Genomic DNA, 22,645 nt, shown 5'->3' on the forward strand with positions numbered 1-22,645 from the left:
GGTGGACTCTCTACGTTTACACAGAGTGTATCTGTTTGCTACTAAGGCTGGGATTCAAATCAATTGAAGATGGTGGATTTCCATATAGTGCTTTCAGTGTGTGTGCATGCCTGCCTGTGTGCTTGTATTCATGTGTATGACTCGGTCTGTTTTTATCTGTGTATGTGAACCTCCAGTAACCCATACTCTTCTCTCGCGCTCTGTCGCTCTCTCTCGCGCTCTGTCGCTCTCTCTCGCGCTCTCTCGCGCTCTGTCGCTCTCTCTCTCTTCCTGCTGTAGGAGTATGATGAAGAGTGGGGGAGGAAGATCCAGAGTGAGAAGTTCCGCTGGCACAACTCCCAGTGGTTAGAGATGGTGGACAACAGAGCCATGGGAGACGACGGAGAACCATTCATGTACGGAGACGACGGGGAACCTTTCATGCTCAACGGAGACATTCTGGAGAGACACGACCTCTTCTACAGTGCAGGTACTGAGGGAGGTAGAGAAGGAGAGAGGGAAGCAGAAACATTCAGCAGAGACTCAACCTCTTCTACAGTGCAGGTACGGCGGGAGGCAGGTAGGGGAGAGTGGGGTTGAGCCATTTTGTTTTTTACATTCAGCATCACTTAGTCAAGGGAAATATAGTATTTTTTTCTAACGAAGATATCTACATACATTTCAGGATGTTGTGTGTCCCTGGAAAAAATCAGAAGTAATTTAAACATTACAGTTTTTAAAACATAGCTTGTCCAAAAAAAAAGTGGTCTCTTGGCACAACTTCAACAGAAAGTTAAGCCACCTACAAATTTCTGTACTGAATGAAATATTACCACTACCTTGTTTTTAACCATGTCTATCTTTAGTTCCCAAACAAAATTCAATACATTCACAATCGCTTTTTGTCATTTAATAATTTTAAGCATCTTTGAACACAGGCTTATAACACCTGACAAACACTTTTTTAAACACTTATCATACATAGGCCAGGTCCTGTTACCTCATATCCCAGCGATAATGCCTTGCATTACACCTGGGAAGAAAACACTTCAATTTGCTCAACTTGCCATTGGCTCAACCATTGGATCAACTTACCCCATGGCCATTGGTTTAACTTACGCAAGGCAAACATTTTGACTATATTAACCCACACAGGTTTATGACCTTATATTGAAACTTAGAGACCCCAACTGATGTAAAAAAATAAATAAAATAATGATGAACTTGGCTTTAGATACAAGCATCATGAAACCACTTGCACAAATTAATTTGACTTGGTAAAAATATGTTTTTTGGACCTAACTTGCTTACCACTTTTTCCTTCAGACTCCATGAAATGATGACCTCTTCCTAAATATTTGGTCAAATTATTTATTTTCTGTATGGTTTCCTGGAAACAAGGGTGGCTCAACTTACCCCACGCTCCCCTACAGAGGGAGGTAGAGAAGGAGGAAGGGGGGGGCAAAGAGCTGACCTCTTCTACAGCGCAGATACAGAGAGAAAGAGGAGGAGGGTGGGAGAGGGGTAAAGAGCAAGAGGGAGAGATACTGGAGAGCCTCAACCTCTTCCACAGCGCAGGTGTGGATGAAGTGAGAGAGGGCGAGATGAGGAGTTGAGACACTCAGTAGAAAACGTGTCTCTAACTTAAGAGTTGTATGTATCTCTCCCCAGATGGGATCATCCCAGCAGACAGTACCGTCAGCCCAGGGTTCTTCATAGACTACCAGAATGGAGACATGGGCCAGGCTGGAGGCTTCCCAGGCAGGTGAGCTCAGAGTAGGTGAGGGGTTGGACTGCACCTCTATCCCCATCCCCTAGAGGCTCCTCTTGGCAGTGAGCTGCACCTCTCCCTCTTCCATCCGCTGGAGAACCACAGCAGGGCTGGTTGTCTTTCTCCTGCATTAACATTTACATTTGAGTAATTTAGCAGACGCTCTTATCCAGAGCCAACCTACAGTAGTGAGTGTGTACATTTTCATACTTTTTCGTGCTGGTCCCCCGTGGTAATCGAACCCACAACCCATGCTCTACCTACTGAGCCACGTGGGACTGACAGGCTGTCCTGAAGCAGGACAATGACCCCGTAGCAAGCCGTCTCAGCCTCAGTCTCTACTGCTCGGTGAACGTTGTGTTTTTCTTCTCCAGTATTCGCTGATCTTTGTTATTGAACCAGGGGCAAGGGGCTGTGTCAACAGGCCTCCAATATCCCAGAAGGCCATCAACAGCAATACTGGAGCTTTGAGAATAAACACACACACTGCTCTACACTGTTGAGGCTCAGATGCAGCCTGCAATGAAATAATTATTTATATTTATCATAAAACAAATATTATCCTTAGATTTTTTTTGCTGTCTTAAACAGGCCTAATATGTAAAGTTGAAGTAATTTGATATGCTGTTAAAATGATGAATAGGTGAGGAAATGGGGAGTTTGTTTGAAGTGACTTGTCTTTTTTATGATCAAACATCTTGCGCGCGATCAAGGTTTTTTCCTGTCGGACTATGTTTGTGTTGACTGCTGTTGAGAGGCTTGCTGTGTCGAGCAGATAGCAGGACAATGCGCTGAATCCATGCAACAGTTCTTTCAGCTTCCAAATGGATGAAGGAGAGGGGAGGGAAGGAGAAACAGATAGCAAAGAGAGAGCGAGGGAAGGGAACGGAGAGAGAGAGCAAGCGAGTAGGAGGCTTTTTCCCCAAAAAATTTCTTTGTAACTGATACCTTTTAAATATACTGAGCAAGCTGGGGGAATTGGCATCTGCAAGAGTGTTTTAATTTGGCCAGTGTACTCTGGAGTGGTCCAGGTTAACACAATAATCAAAGCCAGCTCCAGCGCTTATTTAAAACTATGTGTGAAACATGGTGTGAATCGGGTCTTTTTAAATGGGTTTAATACAAGCACTGTTATTTGTATGAATATAATAATGAGCTATTTTATATGAACCACATAAAACGTCTCTAATCCCGGGTCGTTGGGAAGGAGCGGGTCCTTTATTTGAAAGAAAGTTAAAATAAGTCCCAGCAGCCTCAGTGGGCCAGGCGACAGAGACTGAGCGAGGGTGCCGTTCGTGTACCCGTGTGGAAAGAGAAGTGTCTGGGTTTTACTAGAGGTGCACAACAGCGTGAGATTGGAGGGTTTCTGACCCCCCCCCCCCCACACACACACACACACACACACAACACGCAGACAGGCAAATCAATGAGCGCTTTGAAAGGACTATCAGTGATTGACAGTCAAGAGTGTTAAGGAATGTAAAACTAAAGGAAAACAGAACAGCATTGCAATCAGGTGAGACTGAGAAAGAGAGGGGGGGAGGTGGGAGCTGGTTATTTAGCACTTGTGTAGTGGGTAGCTGTAACCCGAGGAGTGACAGCCAGGGGAGAGATCAAAGCATCTCGGGTGAGAGGGCCGGGGCGAGGTGGGAGGGGACAGACGTATGAGGGAGCAGAGGGTCAGGGGAGCAAAAAAAGGAAAAAGGGGCCTGCTTCTCTTCCTGTGCACTATGACCTCTGTCGAATGTGTCCCCATACCTCACCCTGGGTTCACTGGGGCCTGTAGTACCGGGGTGGAAAAAACGAGGGCCTTTTGTCTGCTAACATAACCCTCCCGCTCTTAAAATGTCACAACACACGCATGCCTGGAATGAGGTGAGAGACGAGTTGATTTGCATGTCTCATATTACTGTATGAGGAAGTGTGCGAGTGAGTTGTTAATCAACTGACCCTCTTTATCGTAACGTGCGCATTTTAAACCAGTGGTATTCAAACTTTTTTGGGAACCCATTTTTCCCCCCAAAGAAAACCCCCACTACACCACCAAATCTAATGACACAACCTTAAAATCTGTCCATTTGGATCTTTACATCAACAGATAACTTTCAAATCATTGCATTTTCATCTCATCAAAAGAAATACATTTACTCAAACCCCGCTGCAGTTCCATCGCGACCCCGACGTTTGAATACCACTGTGTTAATCCTTTCCTCATCACCACCAGAACCAGACTGCAGGCCCTGGCCTGAGGTCCAGCTGTGTCTCTGCCTCTCTTTCTCCCAGGCCCAGGGTGTAGTCAGACAGATGGTCAGTGAGGCAGGCAGGATTTCCAGGTAGGCTGTGAGGCAGGCAGTCAGACAGTGCAATCAAGACAGGCTGTGAGGCAGGCAAGCTATCCAGGCAGGTTGTGAGGCAGGCAGGCAGGCAGACAGACAGTGCTATCAAGGCAGGCTGAGGCAGCAAGCTATCCAAGCAGGTTGTCTGACTCAGGGCCCTGGTGTTTCTCCAGTGTTTCTCTTAGCCTCCTTTTAGCCTGCCTCTCAAATCCCCCCGACAGCCGAGCGGAGATGAAAAAGACATATTCCTGCCCAGTGAGGTAGGGGTTGGGAGGGGGCACGAGGAAGAGGGGGTACCGAGTGTGTAACTGATCACTGGAAGTGATTTGGGCTAAAAACAACACGTCATTATGGGCGCTCACAGGGGCAAAGCAAACAGCTCGTATTTTAATGAGCCATAGGATGTCGGCCCGGCCAGCCAGCAACTGACAGTGTATAGACCAAGAGAGGAGGATTGAGGGTGGAGTGCAAGAGAAGGGGACATGCCGAGGGGCAGTTTATCCATCACTCTGTTTGGTTAACTCGCCCACGCCCAGTCCGAGGTAACAAGACGGTCGCGTTGACCCCACTGCACAGCTGAACGGTCAAGACCAGCTGGTCACAGCAGAGACAACCAACCGTGAAATCGTCCAGCCTTTCTTCCTCTGTATCCACATCCCCATGGTAACTGATTTGTATGGTTGTAGCTACAGCCCCTTTATCATCTCCCAAATAGGCTGGGGTTGGTGGAGGGGTGGAGTGAGGGCATGCAGGTTAGACAGGTCTAGCTGTTGGTCTCTGACAGAGCTGTGTTTTGACATTTTAGCTGTTTTTATGTAGTTGGCTCACTGGCTGCCTCCACTGTTTACCCCTGCAGCTACAGGTGCCCTGTCACTGAGCCTCATTGTTATGTCAGAACCCTGTATTAGAGCAGATTAATATTGCATGAAGTTTTGAAAGCGCTTTCACTTAACGTTCCATTATACCACGACGCCTTTTACCATGTTTTGTTTGCGTCCTTGTATGTTTCACTGTCTCAGAATGCCACCTAGTGGTGGTATTCAGAACCATCTCACGTGATTTCGACTCCTGTGGGGCTGACGTGTGTGTGTGTGTGTGTGTGTGTGTGTGTGTTTCTAACCCTTCAGTATGAATATCGATACGTTTAGACAGTCGACGGTGACCTCTGGACAGCGCCCCGCCACGGCTTCCGGCTTCCGGCCAGAAGAGCAGTTCTTCTACAGCTAGGCTGCAATCGGCCTCCAGATCAACCAGGTCAAATTGGGTTCACTACACCGCACAGACTGACTCCAGCTATCTCCCGTGTAGCTCTGTGTAGTGATGAGTGTATCAGCACTACTACTGTGTGTTTAACAGCTAGCCGCTTCAAGTGCTCTATTCCAAGCTCTAGCAGTGATGTTGCTGTTTTATTGAATGCTAACATTACATCTTAAGCTACTCAATCACTTTTCTGGGAAACAATCTTTTTCTAGTTTTGAGGTCATAAATGGCAATTTGTTTTGAGCTTTAATTGGAATGTATTTGCAATATCTCAATGTGTTCACTATAAGTATGTACCGTAATACAACACCTGCTTAACTTTAGTCTTAACTTATACAGGATGAGCACTGCTTTGTTTCCATGGGATGTGTTCCACGCATTACATTTCCGAAGTAGAGGTGGTTGGTTGGTATTGCACAGTGTTAGTCTTATTCGATTTGTCCAGCAGCTGCATGCTGTGACAGTCCTTGTTATAGGTGACCTCATTCATGAGACTGACAGTTTTACTTCTGTTACTTTGCCCTTGTACAAACATTCAGTAATTGTTTATTTAACTGTTTTCTTTTATATAAATTAACAATTTGTTGTGTTGTCTCTTCATTGTGCCTGGTGCTCATCAGAACACATTTTTCTGTGGTGCAATATTTAAAATAAAGTGTTGAAAGTGGACATTGTTTGATGTGACCATTCCTTCTACAGTCCTTGGCACCCTCGATAAAGATGAGTAAAGAAACGGGTATAAAATAAATAATACAAATACTGAGCTATATTGTATGCTCATTGTTTTGAAAATTATATTATTTTATACTTGTACAATTGCTCAGAAATAGATTTTGTTTAACAAATAATAAAAACAATTCTCTAAAAGGTACGTGTCAAAATGAATGGCACCCTTTAAAAATGTAAATATTAAAAATGTAAATATACCTTTTTTTAAAGGTGCAATACAGACGTTATTATCTCAATCAAATCATTACTGTATAACAATTAAGTACCTTACTATGATTGTTTTCAATTAAAATAGTCAAAAATAAACAAATCTAACTATTGCAAAGGGCTCTCAAGCTAGAACTTAGCTAGCACTGTCTGGGAGATGTCTGAGTGGGGAGGGAAATTGGCAGAGGTTTTTCTTATTGGTCTATTAACTAATTTACCGCATGGTGATGTCACCGTGGAATGCCAAAACTACATCCCACCAAAACAGTCAGAAATTCCAGGCGGTCTTTTCAAACAGCTCTTACACCAAAAGGGCATTATCATAATTTCACAGTATTATCCCAACCTGATAGTGTGTAAGTATATATGAAACACAGAACTGCACTGGGCCTTTAAGTTCATCTCATTTCAACCATTTATACTCGAGGGAATTGGCCTATGGATACATTTAAATGTTTCTAACAGAATAAATATTAAATGCATAAGCATGGTAACAATTGAAAGGGAACAGTTTGGAGAATGGGGAAGTTATTAGACCAAAGGTGAGTACACAACAGTTCACCTGACACAAGACTGAATCCAAACATGACACTTGATTTTGTGCATTTTACATTTACTGTACTTTTCACTGCATTTGTTGATAATGAAATCTGAAAATACTCTGGATACATTCAGTAACATAAGACTATTCCTGGAAAATGTGGTGTAAGTGCAATTTAAGACAAGGTACTTATGCCGTAGAGGAAATAGCAACCACACTTAAATATTTTGTCTTGCCCTCTGAATGGCGCACACACACAATCCATGTCTCAATTGTCTAGAGGCTTAACAATCCTATAACTTGTCTCCTTCATAAACACTGATTAAAGTGGATTTAACAAGTGACATCAGTAAGGGATCTTAGCTTTCACCTGGATTCACCTGGTCAGTCTGTCATGGAAAGAGCCGGTGTTCCTAATGTTTTGTACACTCAGTTTAGGTCAGTATTTATTTTATAGTCTTTATCAAGGGTGGCAATAATTTTGTTTATCCATGAAAAATTTTAGAGTCTGAGAAACTATAAAGTACTGTATGAAGTCTAGAAAAAACAGCCAGCCGCCCAGTGCTTGTGTGTTATGTATTTAAATAAAATAACCTTTTTATTTGACTATAAAACATTTACTGTGTTTGTCTTCCTTTACCACTGAAGCTAGCTGAGTTTATGGAGCACAAAACTAGCTGAAAACAATAAATGAATTACATTTAGCTAGCAATTAACTGTTAAATATACAGTGAATATGCACAGCCACCTTCCCAACCTGCCAGTATAAAATGTTATGTACAGGCACTGGATGATGTTGACATTTCAACACAGCTAAAGGTCATTCAGATATAAAGACACTAGACCAGTCTCCATAGCAACCACGTCCATTGGAAATGGCTCCTTCTTCGTGGAATCAATGCAGTAGGTCTATGTGTATACAGTATAATAATATACTTGGAAGAAACATTAGCTCCTCAAATCATGATGCCTTTGGATGTATCTCTTGTTGGGATAGCTGTACATAACCCTCCCATATGCTACTCGGGCCGATTCAATATACGGCAGTGTTCTTGATTTAATATTGAACAACTTAAATTGGCATATATCAAACTGTTCTCAAATCATCTAAAATACATGTAAAAATCTATGACACAAACGGAAGTTCATTCCACACAATTGCAATAGTCAATTTGATATTTTCCTTGGTCCCGAATTTGATAATCCAGTTATCTCACCACATTGATCTTCTCACAAACACAATTGTACACATTCATATTTGACCAGTTTAATGGAAACGTACAGTTTTATGCTTGTATAAAAATGACTTTGTTTTTTGACAGTGAAGGTAATCTCAGTCGGTTTCCACAACAGCAAGGGTATAGTCTATCACATTTCCATACTCCTCATAATTACAGTGATAAAAAATAAAATAAAATGGGGCCCTTGTCATCCTTTATTCTCTGTGTGACATCAGGCCCCTCACTGGTCACCCCTCTCTTATAGGTTAAAACTACCTGGGTAACGCTGGACCATCTTCTCCACTTCCAACTCCTCCACCACCAGGTCCCGGATCTCCTTCACACAGTCCAGGGCCTTGGGGGCAGGCTCAGCGGGCTCCCCAGCCTGGAGGGCCTCTTTGGCTCAGCAGGGAGGGTGGCTGGAGCTGTGGAGGGACTACATTCACATTGGCTGCTGATGCTATGGTTGAATCAGAACATGCAGTGACTTCAACACTAGCTTCTCCGTTAATGCCTAATGTTGCTTCGGCGACAGGGTTAAGGGGGAACGGGGTCCACCCTCTGACGCTGACAGGTGATTCACTCACACTGACCTCTAATAAAGGTCAGAGGTCACAGAAATCTCCTCTGCTGCTCAGTGACACTTTGACCTCCTTAGCGGGGGCTGCTGCTCCTGACGCCACTGTAACATCATCATTAGGGGTCTCAATGTGTGACGGGGGCCGACTCGCTATCTGTAACCAAGTCCTCATCCCCATCATCGGGGACGGATGGGGCTGTCACAGGCTCCCTCCACATCTTTGGTCTCTACTGCTGCAGCAAGTCTGGAGTCTGCTGGTGGCAGTTACAGGCTTCTCACCACTAGAGGGCACCGCTGGGTCACTGTGAGGAGGACTGCTCTCTCTATCAGCTTTTGGCTCAGTAGTGGTGATTGTGAGAGAAGCCATGCTACTGAATCTTCAACAACTACAGGGTCAATGACAGCTACATGGTTGACAACACAAACAGGGACAGGAGATGTGGGTCAGGGACATGGTCCGGACTGGGGGAAGGAGCTTTGCTTTGTGCTACTGTGGTTGGGTGTCTACTTCAATGGATATCTCTGCCTCGGTTGGTGTCCCTACTTTCCCTTTTTCAACAGCGACTGGCTTTTGTACGTCACTATTTCAGGGGCAATTGGATTGTCTACCTTCTCTGTCTCAACTGGAGGGCCTGTGTCAAGATGAGTGGTCTAAGATAGAGCAGGAATGTCCACTTTAGCTGTCTCAGTTAGGACAGGGATGTCCACTTGAGCTGTTTCCGTTGTAGCAGGACTAGACACTTTATCTGTCTCGGCTGGGACTGGAGAGTCCCATTGAACTATCTCAGTTGGTTCTCTATACAACAAGAGTATAGTCTACCTAGCTGGCATGAAAATGAACCAGGAGAAAAGCGTCCTCCATTTGCTATTTAATTGCATAGATGACATGTATTTTTTCCTGCTGCCCCTGTTTTATTATCACTTGTGAATGATGCCCAGCTTAAGGCAAAAAAAAAGAAACAGCACATGCTTTTTTGTGCAACTTTTTAAAATAATAGCCACACACTTCGTGTAGCCTAGCCCATCCTCCTATAGTCTTGTATCACAACTAATGTGGCCAAACAACTTCTTAAAATTAAGCACATTAATCCACGTTACAACGGGTGTAGAGCCTAACTGGCATATGTGTCAAGTTTGGGAAAGACCATTTTCACCATAAAAATGCACCTTGATAATAAGACCTATAATAAAAACGCATAATCGCATTTGTAGCTTACTGCCGTGTGCACATTGTTGCGCTTATAATGTAAGAAATAGCCTAACAGTTTATCAACATCTTAAGTTAAACGTTCTCATCTGTTGCGTCAGCCACATTGCGTAAACGTTTTTTTTTCATGCTAGTGATTGTATTAATTTGGGATCTATCGCATCCCACAACTGTCCCAGACTATGTTTGGAATATTTATTTCTCGCACAGAATAGGTCAACCTCTGTACCATAGGGATAGTAGATTGACATAGGCTAGTGCTTTTGCTGTTCATTAGGCCTACACATCTTGTTGGCTGTAGAAAATTAAATGTGGACAGTTCTTTCAATATCTTCAATATGTGCCTCGGAATTTGGATAAGTACACGCGCAGTTGCGTCCCGGATGTGTCTCTGTCTTCATTTGTAGCCTGTAATAAAAGACCCTATCACGTGACAGAGAGCCATGTGAATGAGAGGTGCTTCAGCACGCAGCAGGGAGAAGGGAATTATAATTATAATATTCATCCCAAGGGCATAACGGCCCCTGGCCGCAAAAGGAATGGATTTCTTCAGGGGGCATTATGGCCACACAAAGGGGATGTAGCTGGGAAATTCAAGGCATTATCAAGTACTTGTCATATTGTGAATGAGAGACTGATGTACCTTTCATGCAACTTTTTTCAAATCATCATTAGAGTTGCGTCATGCTGCCTTAGAATGTGCTAAAAATCTAATCACAAATGATGCATATAGAAGTACCTGTTTCTTTGTTTACTGCTCAACACAGAATAGCCACATGTGCGCACTCCCTCAAATCGTTTGGAGAAAATATCCTTCCTATTTTCTTCAGCTATGTTCAATTGTATTCTTCATACTATAAAATAATATAAAATAATGCCACTAAATTCTAAGCAAATCTTGTCTGCTAAATGAACTAATGTAGCACACAGACATGTGGCATTGCCAGATCAGGGCCTAACATCAGGATAACTCAGAATATGCTACTCTGCTCTTCTGAAATAGACTACATTTTCTAGATATCATGTTTCTTTAGACCTGTCTAAAATAACTAATGGATTTATTGTGATGGTGTAGGCTATATTACATGGATTTATTACTTCTTTTTTTTAATGTAGATGTTCCAAAGGTCTGCATCAGTGGCTTGTAGGCTGTGCGTGGAAGCCAGGAGATGCTAAATATGTTAATTAACGGTCAAATACTGAGAACAGCAGTTATTTGCTTGACAATCACCGGCTGACAAAATGTCATGACCGCCACAGCCCTACCCTTGTGCACCCCCACCGACCACCAGGCCATTGCCCTGAAGAGGAGAGGCGGGCTGGGCTGTTACCTCGGCTTCGGGCTGGGTCTCAGGGTGGGTCTGGATAAAGGTAGGGGTCTCAGGCTGGGTCTGGAGCTGTCCGGGGAAGCCTAGCATCCTGGCTGGGTTGCTGGGGATGAAAGGGGTGGAGAGGAGGCTGGAGGAGGTGGACTGGCTCAGGATGTCTCTGGTGTCTGTGAACAGATTGTGTTTCTTCAGCCTGGCTGCCTCCTCCACCACTGTAGAGCAAACAGAGACGTGTTTAAAAGCAAGCGTACTAATAATATTGGTGTGGGTGAGCAGAGAGAGTAACATTGTAGTAATGCCTAAAATGTGTATTACAATTGAATAAGATCAAATGAATAACTCCAATATCTAGTAGAAACAATACCTTTGATGACTTCCTTGTCCAGACTCTGCCGCAAAATGCCCTCATAGATATTGTGAACATGGACAAAGTTGGAATAGTCTGCATAGATGAACTGTTTAAGACCCTGCAGCGCCTAAAGACACAGAAACAACCATTTCAACCTGTGATTTTCTAAACAATAATGAGATTTCAGGACACAAACAAATATGTAAAGGCCTGTGCTCTCAAAACACTATTCTTTTGGGGCAGTATCATTTATGCTGTCTTTCCCCCTGTTTTCTTGAGGGTTTTGAAGGCTAGCTGAGAGACTCACTGTTTTACAGGTGTGTAGCAACTGATAATGTAATAACATACCAATAATGGAAGAGGAGCTAATAATGGAAGAACTTTTGCATGTGTAATAGTGTAATTACTTTAACCAAAAATGTAATATTCACTCTCTTTTACCCATACAAGCGAGACCCTCTGTCATCTACTAGTGCGACCATCACCGGTGCAGCGAGACCCTCTACAACGTCTACATCATCCACGAGTATGACCACCACCGGTGCAGCCATGGAAGATGCTGAAATGGAGGAAGCACCTCTGGATCTAGGACCACCTGAGATTATTATGACCCTCACGGAAGTGACCACTGGGGACCTTGTTGAACAGGATGTGGCCGTGGGGACAAACGAGGAGAGACACGAAGAGGAACAAAGTCACACCAGGCGCCATCGGAGGTACCAGCCCCCAGATCCACTCATTTCAGCAGAGGCTCCTTCAAGCTGTCGAGAGGGATGCAGCCCAACCTGATGCTCACAGGAAGGAGGAGGAAGAGACCCTCTTTGCCATCAGTCTAGTGGCAACCCTAAAGAGGCTGCCTCAGCAAAGAAAAGCTGCAGTCAAGGTTTAAATTAATTAGCTGCTTTTCGATGCCGAGTTCAATGTTACGTTTTTTTTCTCCACAACACAGGTATTGTCTTAAGTATTGCGACAGTGAAGTAAAGTAGGTCATTTTTACAGTATACTCATGTAGGCTAATTGGTATTTCAGATCAAATGATTCATATGAGGCAAATGTATAGCTGTTGTTTCTGGGTTAGAAAATATCCGAAAACAAGTTTGCTGTCTAAATATTTGCCTGTCATATTCATCTTTTGATCTGAAATACAAATTCCATGAGTAAACAGCAAGAATTACCAATGTTACCATACTGTTCCAATATTTATGCCACTAACTACAGTATACAAGCAGTATTTAGTTAACATAAATCTCACCTTTTATGGTGTTATTTTATGTAATGCTTGTAAGTGTTGTTTTTCTCCTCCCTTCCAGAGATGGAGTCAATTTAGCCGACCAGCTCACAGGAAGGACAGGAAGTGGAGAGCTGTCTGGTTGTTGTTTTGATCTTCTCCTCCAATGGGTTTTGAGCAGGAGGTGGAGGAGAGGACGCGAGGAATCAAGGAAATGCAACTGATATTTTCCAAGGGTCCTCACTTGAGATTTTCTAACTGTCCTTATTCCGCTTACTATGTCCTTTCTCAGTAGGCTTTTTAGTATAAAATTCATGGATTTCATAAAGTAAATAGTTTCTCAATACTTACTGTAGGACAGCATTCATTACTAGTTGTACATAGATTGCACGAAAATTGACTGAAATGAAACTGACACACCGGAGAATTCAGATGCTCTTGTTCTTTTACAAGACTAAAAGGTGAAATGTGTGTTTACCTGTATTGTGGCTACACATTCACTTTTATTTTTTTCAGACAGCCCTGCCCTCTCTCTCTCTTTATGGCCATGTCTGAAGTTCCCCTACTATGTCTAGGCTTTATGAGTAGTCCCTGTCTGCAGTTGTGCCAAAAATACATGCTCTTGTTGTTCTCTTACAGATTACAGGCTACACGCACATTTTTGTATTTTTACACGCACATACATGGACACACACCTCTTTCAATAGTTTTTATTTTTGGTAAAATTTTTACAACACATACCTGTCATGTTCTTTCCTGTACTTGAATACTTATTTATGTCTAATGTTTTCATAGTCAGTTGTTTCAGTTTTTTATTAATATCTCATTTAGACTTAATCTGCTTATTTCTTCCCTACACATTTGCAGATCTAAGACCAGATTAAAGTAAAAACACTCTCTTCCTAACCTGCATTTTGTCAGACCAGTGAAGATGGTGGTAAACTTGACTATTTGTATTGTCCCTAGGTTACTGAGGGTCCATTGTTATCATACTAACTGTATGTCGTATAACCTTAATTAGATCTCCTGCTCACCTGATGTACCATGCCAGGTGTGTATAATACTGATGTTAATGGAAGAGGGAAGTGTTTTTTTATTTTTTTATTTTTTATTTCACCTTTATTTAACCAGGTAGGCAAATTGAGAACACATTCTCATTTACAATTGCGACCTGGCCAAGATAAAGCAAAGCAGTTCGACACATACAACAACACATAGTTACACATGGAGTAAAACAAACATACAGTCAATAATACAGTGAAAAATAAGTCTATATACAATGTGAGCAAGTGAGGTGAGATAAGGGAGGTCAAGGCAAACAAAATATATATATAAATAAATAAAAATATAAAAAGGCCATGGTGGCGAAGTAAATACAATATACCAAGTAAAAATAAAAAATAAAACACTGGAATGGTTGGTTTGCAGTGGAAGAAAGTGTAAAGTAGAGATAGAAATAATGGGATGCAAAGGAGCAAAATAAATAAATAAATACAGTAGGTAAAGAGGTAGTTGTTTGGGCTAAATTATAGATGGGCTATGTACAGGTGCAGTAATCTATGAGTTGCTCTGACAGCTGGTGCTTAAAGCTAGTGAGGGAGATAAGTGTTTCCAGTTTCAGGTTAATTAATGTGTGGTCTTTACTCCCAAATTTCCCTTAAATATAACTTCCAAATGAAGAGAAACAATGAGACTGTCACGACTTCCGCCGAAGTCTGTCCCTCTCCTTGTTCGGGCGGCGTTCGGCGGTCGACGTCACCGACCTCTCCTTGTTCGGGCGGTGTTCGGCGTCACCGACCTCTCCTTGTTCGGGTGGAGTTCGGCGGTCGACGTCACCGACCTTCTAGCCATCGCCGATCCACTTTTCATTTTCCTTTGTAGTTGTAGAATTGTGAACCCGAGCACGGAGGAGCCTGGATTACTACATGTTTCCCGTCAATGGAGCCAAGACAGTTGTGAAAATTCCACCTCTCCAGGAACTCAGCAGCGATAGCCCTCCAGTCTTCCTCCTTGGGGACAGGCATGTATTCACCAACCAGACAGTTGGTCTCCAAGAATGTGAAATAAAACTCAAAACAATTATCAATATTGTGATGAACTTGAAATTCCACCCACATATTCTATCTACTCATATACAATACCGGTAAAACGTTTTAGAACACCTACTCATTCCTTGTTTTTTTAAACTATTTTCTACATTGTAGAAGAATAGTGAATACATAAAAACTGTAAAATAACACATATGGAATCATGTAGTAACCAAAAAAGTGTTAAACAAATAAAAATATATTTTATATTTGAGATTCTTCAAATAGCCACCCTTTGCCTTGATGACAGCTTTGCACACTGGTATTTGGTATTCTCTCAATCAGCTTCACCTGGAAGCTTTTCCAACAGTCTGGAAGGAGTTCCCACATATGCTGAGCACTTGTTGGCTGCTTTTCCTTCAGTCTGCGGTCCGACTCATCCAAAACCATCTCAATTTGGTTGAGGTCGGGGTATTGTGGAGGCCAGGTCATCTGATGCAGCACTCCATCACTCTAATTCTATGTAAAATTGCCCTTACACAGCCTGGTCCTGTTGAAAAACAAATGCTAGTCTCACTAAGCACAAACCAGATGGGATGGCGTATCGCTGCAGAATTCTGTGGTAGCCATGCTAGTTAAGTGTGCCTTGAATTCTAAATAAATCACAGACAGTGTCACCACCAGCAAAGCACCCCCACACCATCACACCTCCTCTTCCATGGGAAATACACATGCAGAGATAATCCGTTCACCCATACCGTGTCTCACAAAGACATGGCGGTTGGGACCAAAAATCTCCAATTTGGACTATGGACAAAAAGGACAAATTTACACCGGTCTAATGTCCATTGCTCGTGTTTCTTGGCCCAAGCAAGTCTCTTCTTCTTATTGGTATCCTTTACTAGTGGTTACTTGCAGAATTTTGACCATGAAGGCCTGATTCACACAGTCTCCTCTGAACAGTTGAGATGTGTCTGTTACTTGAACTCTGTGAAGCATTTATTTGGGCTGCAATCTGAGGGGCAGTTAATTGACCATTTCTGAGGCTGGTAACTCGAATGAATTTATCCTCTGCAGCAGAGGTAACTCTGGGTCTTCCATTCCTATGGCAGTCCTCATGAGAGCCAGTTTCATCACAGCGCTTGATAGTTTTGGCAACTGCACTTGAAGAAACCTTCAAAGTTCTTGAAATGTTCCATATTGACTGACGTTCATGTCATAAAGTAATGGACTGTTGTTTCTCTTCGCTTATTTGAGCTGTTCTTGCCATAATATGGACTTGTTTTTTTACCAAATAGGGCTATCTTTTGTATACCAACCCTACCTTGTCACAACACAACTGATTGGCTCAAACGCATTAGGGTGGCTACTTTGAAGAATCTCAAATATATTTAGATTTGTTTAACACTTTTTTGTTTACTACATGATTCCATATGTCTTATTTCATACTTTTGATGTCTTCACTATTATTCTACAATGTAGAACATAGTACAAATAAAAAATAACCCTTGAATGAGTAGGTGTGTTCAAACTTTTGATTGGTACTGTATATGTATTAATAAGGAGGCACGGCATAGGTAGTCAGTTTCGACATTGCTAGTTTGCTTCTTTTACATAACTGAATCTGTGCAGGTGTTTTAAAACTTTTGACCAGTAGTGTACCTACATGTACCTTATATTGTAATACTCATCGACCCTCATTAACAATGCCTTGAAAAAGTACAATTCAGTCTATGACTGTATCAATAAACTGTAGCCCAGGCCAACTCTACTTTTAGAACAAAAGTGCTATTTAGAACCTAAAAGGGTTCTCCTTCTTTCCCCACAGGATAACCCTTTTTGGTTCCAGGTAGAACCCTATCCGGTTCTATGTATAAACTTTTCCCCAACAGGTTCTACCTGGAACCAAAAAAGAGTTATCCTGTGGGGAAAGAAGGACACTTTATAGGAACCCTTTTTTCTAAGAGTGTATGTGATTCCAATAGGAATGTCAAGTCTTGAACAACAAGTGGTCCTGGAGAAGACTAGCCTACCTTTATCAGGGCAGAAGGCACCCCAACTTTCTTTTCATTTGGTAACATTGCATCATTAAAAAATCATTTTAAACCAACTTTGGGAAAAGTTATGGCCCTAATGACATTCTGTAAAAGCACATCTGATGTCACATAGGAGCTATTAACTAGAGAGCCCTTTAGCTAGCTAGGTTGCACATAAAATATATTTAATATCAATCAATTACAGTATCAAAGGCTTTAAAAAATTCACTAGAATTGAGCTTACCGGAGACAAATCGCCAGGCTTTCAACTGGGCTGATGGACTCCCGGTAGTTGGGATCCATCTGGGCGATCCAGGCTCCAACCATCTGGAGCAGGTGATCGAACTGGCTTCGGTCCAGACGAAAGTAACTTCGAAATTCCTCTCCAAATAGTCAAAGCTCTTGGATGAGACATTGGAACTTTGCTTTCGGAACTTTAACCATCTCTGGACCCACATAGACCTGCGCTTTCGACGGGGCTGGTCCCGGCCCAACAGCACAATCAAGACCACTTCCTCAACGTTTGTCTCAAAGAGAATACTCTCTGCTATCTTGGCTATTTGTTATTGCGTTTCGCTCCAAAATTATGCATTTTGAAGGGAAATTATTTTATAGGCTCTTACAATACATTTTTTGATGTCATCGAATAAATAATATGTATGCTACTTGGCAAATAAATTAATAAAATAGGTAAATAAATTATGCAATCAAACTGGTTTTATTATGAAATCCCACTTTTGTTTTTACTGTATATGTGTGCAACAAAAATTCAACATTCACATTTTGCTACTTTCTGTCAAGTCTACGCATACAATTTGATGCATATGTTCGATAAATGGAACGTATGTATCACACCGAACGCACTGCAACTGGCTCTGCAATGAAATGCTGCAAGGCAAACGCAGCGTTCCATTGGAAATTCATGTACTTCTGGTGTACCAAAACGCAAATACACAGTCGGTGTGTTCGACGCAGAGGCGGACCACCTGATGCTCTCCCTCCGCTGAGACTGACCGTCAGATGCAGGCACCATCCGTCCAGTAAAATAATGAAAGCAAATGATATACTTCAATTTATGATCACTCAACTGTGTCTCACAACTAATATAACTATGACCAGTGTGATCATACACCTGAAGTTTTGAAATATAATTTTGAAATGGTCTGAGAAGAACAACATTGCCAGGGAAATTCAAGCATAGCCAATACGCAGTCCTAATGTATTGGGACTATAGCCTACTGCACAAACCTCATTGCTACAGAACTGTTTTTAATCGTTTTTAACCAATTCTGAGCGGTAGATCCCGGCCTGAGTGATCTTGGCTCAGAAACGTTTGGTGACCACTGCCTTAAGGGGGTTGACGTGAGTTATTACACTATTGATCACCTTCTTTTTTTTTAAAAACACTTTATAATCAACTCAGAATGTAATAATAATAATTTAATTATTACATTATGTGAAAAACTATTACGTTACGCATTGAGCATATTTATTACATTATTGGCAATATATTACATTATCAACATTTATTACATTATAAATGCAAAATATACTACATCATTAACTGTTATTACATCATTGGCAGTTTTTACATTATAAGTTGCTACAAGGTGGGGGCCAGGTTATGTGTATTTGTTCTAGTGTTAGGTTAAAGGGTAAAGTGTGTGTATTGACTCACTGTTTTGTAAGTGGGGGCCAGGGTCTTCTTGATGTGAGGGAGGGTGATCCCCACCAAGGCCGCATGAAAGATCCTTTTCCTCGCCGTACTGCTGTCATGGTCATATTGCTGCAACACACAGAGAGTTTAATCAGCATATAAACATTCATTTTGATCCGTGCTTGTCTCAGTGAGTTCCTCTGTATGCCTGTGACGTAACTGTGCTTTAGACACAGACGGGTAATAATGAATAAGCAGCGTACCTTGAGCACCTTGTGCCTGGACTTCTCCATGGCAGAGCATGCGTTGCCTGGGTTGTCCTCTATGTCCTTGTAGAGCAGCAGATGGAATGTGTACGCTGCGTTCTCCACCAGCTGAACACAGGACATGGAGGAATTAACCGGGAGCTCATCAATCAATGACACACTGTGCATACAGTACTAGTCAAAAGTTTGGACACATCTACTCAGTTTCTTTATTTTTTACGGTTTTCTACATTGTAGAATGTAGTGAAAACATCAAAACTATGAAATTATCCAATTTTATTAGTCACATAAAAAAAAAAAAAATAAAAAAAAAAATTAACTAGGCAAGTCAGTTAAGAACAAATTCTTATTTACAATGACGGCCTAGGAACAGTGGGTTAACTGCCTTGTTCAGGGGTAGAACGACAGATTTTTACCTGGTCAGCTCTGGGATTTGATCTAGCAACTTGGCTACCTGCCGCCCCTATGTGCTGAATACATGCTCCAAAGGCTTACTTACGAGCCCCTAACCAACCATGCAGGTACAAAAATACGGATAAGAATAAGAAATGAAAGTAACAAGTAATTAAAGAGCAGCAGTAAAATAACAATAGCGAGACTATACAGGTGTCAAGGCCGTCGTAAGGAGGAGACCAAGGCGCAGCGTGATAAGCGTACATTCTTCTTTATTTAAAGAATGAACACTGAACAAAACGAACAAAATAACAAAACGAACCGTGAAGCTAATATGGCTAGTGCAGACAGGCAACTAAACATAGAATAAGAACCCACAAATACCCAAAGGGAAATGGAAACCTAAATATGATCCCCAATCAGAGACAACGATAAACAGCTGCCTCTGATTGGGAACCAATTCAGGCCACCATAGACCTACATATGCTTAGACTTACAAACACCCCATGACATACAAAAACCCTAGACAATACAAAACAAGCATACCCACCCTCGTCACACCCTGACCTAACCAAAATAATAAAGAAAACATAGATAACTAAGGTCAGGGCGTGACAACAGGGGGTTACCGGTTCAGAGTCAATGTGCGGGGGCACCGGCTAGTTGAGGTAATATGTACATGTACAGAACCTATACTGCCAATGCTTACATTGGAAGAACTCAATGCCTTCGAAGAGAGACTTGGACGGGATGGCCACTTAAAAAAAAAAAAATTACCGTTGAAGTCGGAAGTTTATATACACTTTTTCAACATCTCCACAAATGTCTTGTTATCTTCTTCCTGGTTCGGTGTCGCTTCCACGGGACGGTTGAGCTAACGTAGGCTAATGCGATTAGCATGAGGTTGTAAGAAACAAGAACATTTCCCAGGACATAAAACCAACTGTTCTTTAAAAAAAATTGTATCATCTGTGAAATGCAAGAGAAAGGCCATAATGTATTATTCCAGCCCAGGACATGCAATTTAGATTACTTTATATGTATGTAAACTTCTGACCCACTGGGAATGTGATGAAAGAAATAAAAGCTGAAATAAATCATTCTCTACACTATTATTCTGACATTTCACATTCTTAAAATAAAGTGGTGATCCTAACTGACCTAAGACAGGGAATTTTTACTAGGATAAAATGTCAGGAATTGTGAAAAATGTATTTGGCTAAGGTGTATATAAACTTCCGACTTCAACTGTAGGTAGAGTTATTAAAGTGAATATACGTAGATGATAACAACAGAGAGTAGCAGCGGTGTAAAAGTGTGGGGAGGGGCCATGCAAATAGACTGGGTAGCCATTTGATTAGATGTTCAGCAGTCTTATGGATTGGGGCTAGAAGCTGTTTAGAAGCCTTTTAGACCTCGAACGGTACCGCTTGCCATGCGGTAGCAGAGAGAACAGTCTATGACCAGGGTGGCTGGAGTCTTTGACAATTTTTAGGGCCTTCCTCCGACACCGCCTGGTATAGAGGTCCTGGATGGCAGGAAGCTTAGCCCCAGTGATGTACCTGGCCGTTCGCACTACCCTCTGTAGTGCCTTGCGGTCGGAGGCAGAGCAGTTGCCATACCAGGCAGTGATGCAACCAGTCAGCATGCTCTCGATGGTGCAGCTGTAGAACCTTTTGAGGATCTGAGGACCCATGACAAATCTTTTCAGTCTCCTTATGGGGAATAGGTTTTGTTGTGCCCTCTTCACGGCTGTCTTGGTGTGCTTGGACCATGTTAATTTGTTGGTGATGTGGACACCAAGGAACTTGAAGCTCTCAACCTGCTCCACTGCAGCCCCGTCGATGAGAATGGGGGCATGCTCGGTCCTCTTTTTCCTGTAGTCCACAATCATCTCCTTTGTCTAGATCATGTTGAGGGAGAGGTTGTTGTCCTGGCACCATACGGCCAGTTCTCTGACCTCCTCCCTATAGGGTGTCTCGTCGTTGTCGGTGATCAGGCCTACAACTGTTGTGTCATTGGAAAACTTAATGATGGTGTTGGAGTCGTGCCTGGCCGTGCAGTCATGAGTGAACAGGGAGTACAGGAAGGGACTGAGCACGCACCACTGAGGGGCCCCTGTGTTGAGGATCAGCGTGGCGGATGTGTTGTTACTTACCCTCACCACCTGCGGGCGGCCCGTCAGGAAGTCCAGGATCCAGTTGCAGAGGGAGGTGTTTAGGCCCAATGTCCTTAGCTTATTGATGAGCTTTGAGGGCACTATGGTGTTGAACGCTGAGCTGTAGTCAATGAATAGCATTCTCACATAGGTGTTCCCTTTGTCCAGGTGGGAAAGGGCAGTGTGGAGTGCAATAGAGATTGCGTCATCTGTGGATCTGTTGGGGTGGTATGCAAAATTGGAGTGGGTCTAGGGTTTCTGGGATAATGGTGTTGATGTGAGCCATGACCAGCCTTTCAAAGCACTTCAGTGCTAACGGTCAGTAGTAATTTAGGCAGGTTACCTTAGTGTTCTTGGGCACAGCGCATGCTCGGAGTTGGTCAGCGCATGCTCGCAGTACACGTCCTGGTAATCCGCCTGGCCCTGCGGCCTTGTGAATGTTGACCTGTTTAAAGGTCTTACTCACATCGGCTGCGGAGAGCGTGATTACACAGTCTTCCGGGAACAGCTGGTGCTCTCATGCATGTTTCAGTGTTATTTGCCTCGAAGTGAGCATAGAATCAGTTTAGCTGGTAGGCTCGTGTCATTGGGCAGCACCTGAGTGTGCTTCCCTTTGTAGTCTGTAATGGTTTGCAAACCCTGCCACATCCGACGAGCGTCAGAGACGGTGCAGTACCATTCGATCTTAGTACTATATTGATGCATTGCCTGCTTGATGGTCCGTCGGAGGGCATAGCGGGATTTCTTATAAGCTTCCGGGTTAGAGTCCTGCTCCTTGAAAGCAGCAGCTCTAGCCTTTAGCTCAGTGCGGATGTTGCCTGTAATCCATGGCTCTGGTTGGGGTATGTACGTACCTCATGAAGCTGGTTGAGAGAATGCTAAGAGTGTGCAAATCTGTCATCAAGGCAAAGGGTGGCTACTTTGAAGAATCTCAAATATAAAATATATTATATTCACAACCACTGAGACTGTCTGATAAGTATTAAAGTGTGGAAAATCTTAGTCACTTAGTGTGTGCGTAATGTTTACCTGCTGTAGGTCTATCTGGGTGCTGTGGACCAGGCTGCTGATGTTGGTGAAGCCAAAGCGTTCCTGCAGGTTGTGCAGCTGGTCGTGGAGAGAGTTGATCCTCTGGTAACAACTCAACAGATTTGGCCTACTCAGTTTAGCTAGGGCCTGTGTAGAGGGAGAGGGGAAGAGGGGGATGAGAGGAAGGAGAGAGAGGGTGATGAAAAAGGAAGCAACAGAAAGGGAGGACGGGTGATGGAGTTTGATAAAAAGGGAATAGATGAGAAAGAGGAAAAAGGGGCGAGGGAGAGAGGGAAAAGGGGTGAGGGAGAGAGGGAAAAGGCGAGAAGAAAGAGCAAGCGGAA

At 42.8% G+C, this 22,645-nt stretch overlaps 2 protein-coding genes across 2 annotated transcripts in view; one reads left to right on the plus strand and one right to left on the minus strand.

Annotated features, from left to right (window-relative positions):
- LOC129855555 (kinesin-associated protein 3-like) overlaps positions 1-6,015 on the plus strand; it is a 47,342-nt gene extending 41,327 nt beyond the window's left edge. Inside the window, exons 18-20 of the mRNA XM_055923342.1 lie at positions 280-469; positions 1,651-1,744; positions 5,214-6,015. Coding sequence (XP_055779317.1) covers positions 280-469; positions 1,651-1,744; positions 5,214-5,313 — 384 coding nt within the window. The 3' untranslated portion in view covers positions 5,314-6,015. The remainder of the gene's footprint in view (positions 1-279; positions 470-1,650; positions 1,745-5,213) is intronic.
- A 5,147-nt stretch (positions 6,016-11,162) lies between these two features.
- Positions 11,163-22,645, minus strand: part of LOC129855554 (protein Niban 1-like) — a 29,477-nt gene continuing 17,994 nt past the window's right edge. The window contains 6 exon segments of the mRNA XM_055923341.1: positions 11,163-11,265; positions 11,267-11,370; positions 11,523-11,634; positions 18,477-18,584; positions 18,719-18,829; positions 22,302-22,448. Coding sequence (XP_055779316.1) covers positions 11,242-11,265; positions 11,267-11,370; positions 11,523-11,634; positions 18,477-18,584; positions 18,719-18,829; positions 22,302-22,448 — 606 coding nt within the window. The 3' untranslated portion in view covers positions 11,163-11,241.

Source organism: Salvelinus fontinalis, chromosome 5 (genome assembly GCF_029448725.1).
Source record: "Salvelinus fontinalis isolate EN_2023a chromosome 5, ASM2944872v1, whole genome shotgun sequence".
In the NCBI taxonomy this organism is placed as follows: Eukaryota; Metazoa; Chordata; class Actinopteri; order Salmoniformes; family Salmonidae; genus Salvelinus; species Salvelinus fontinalis.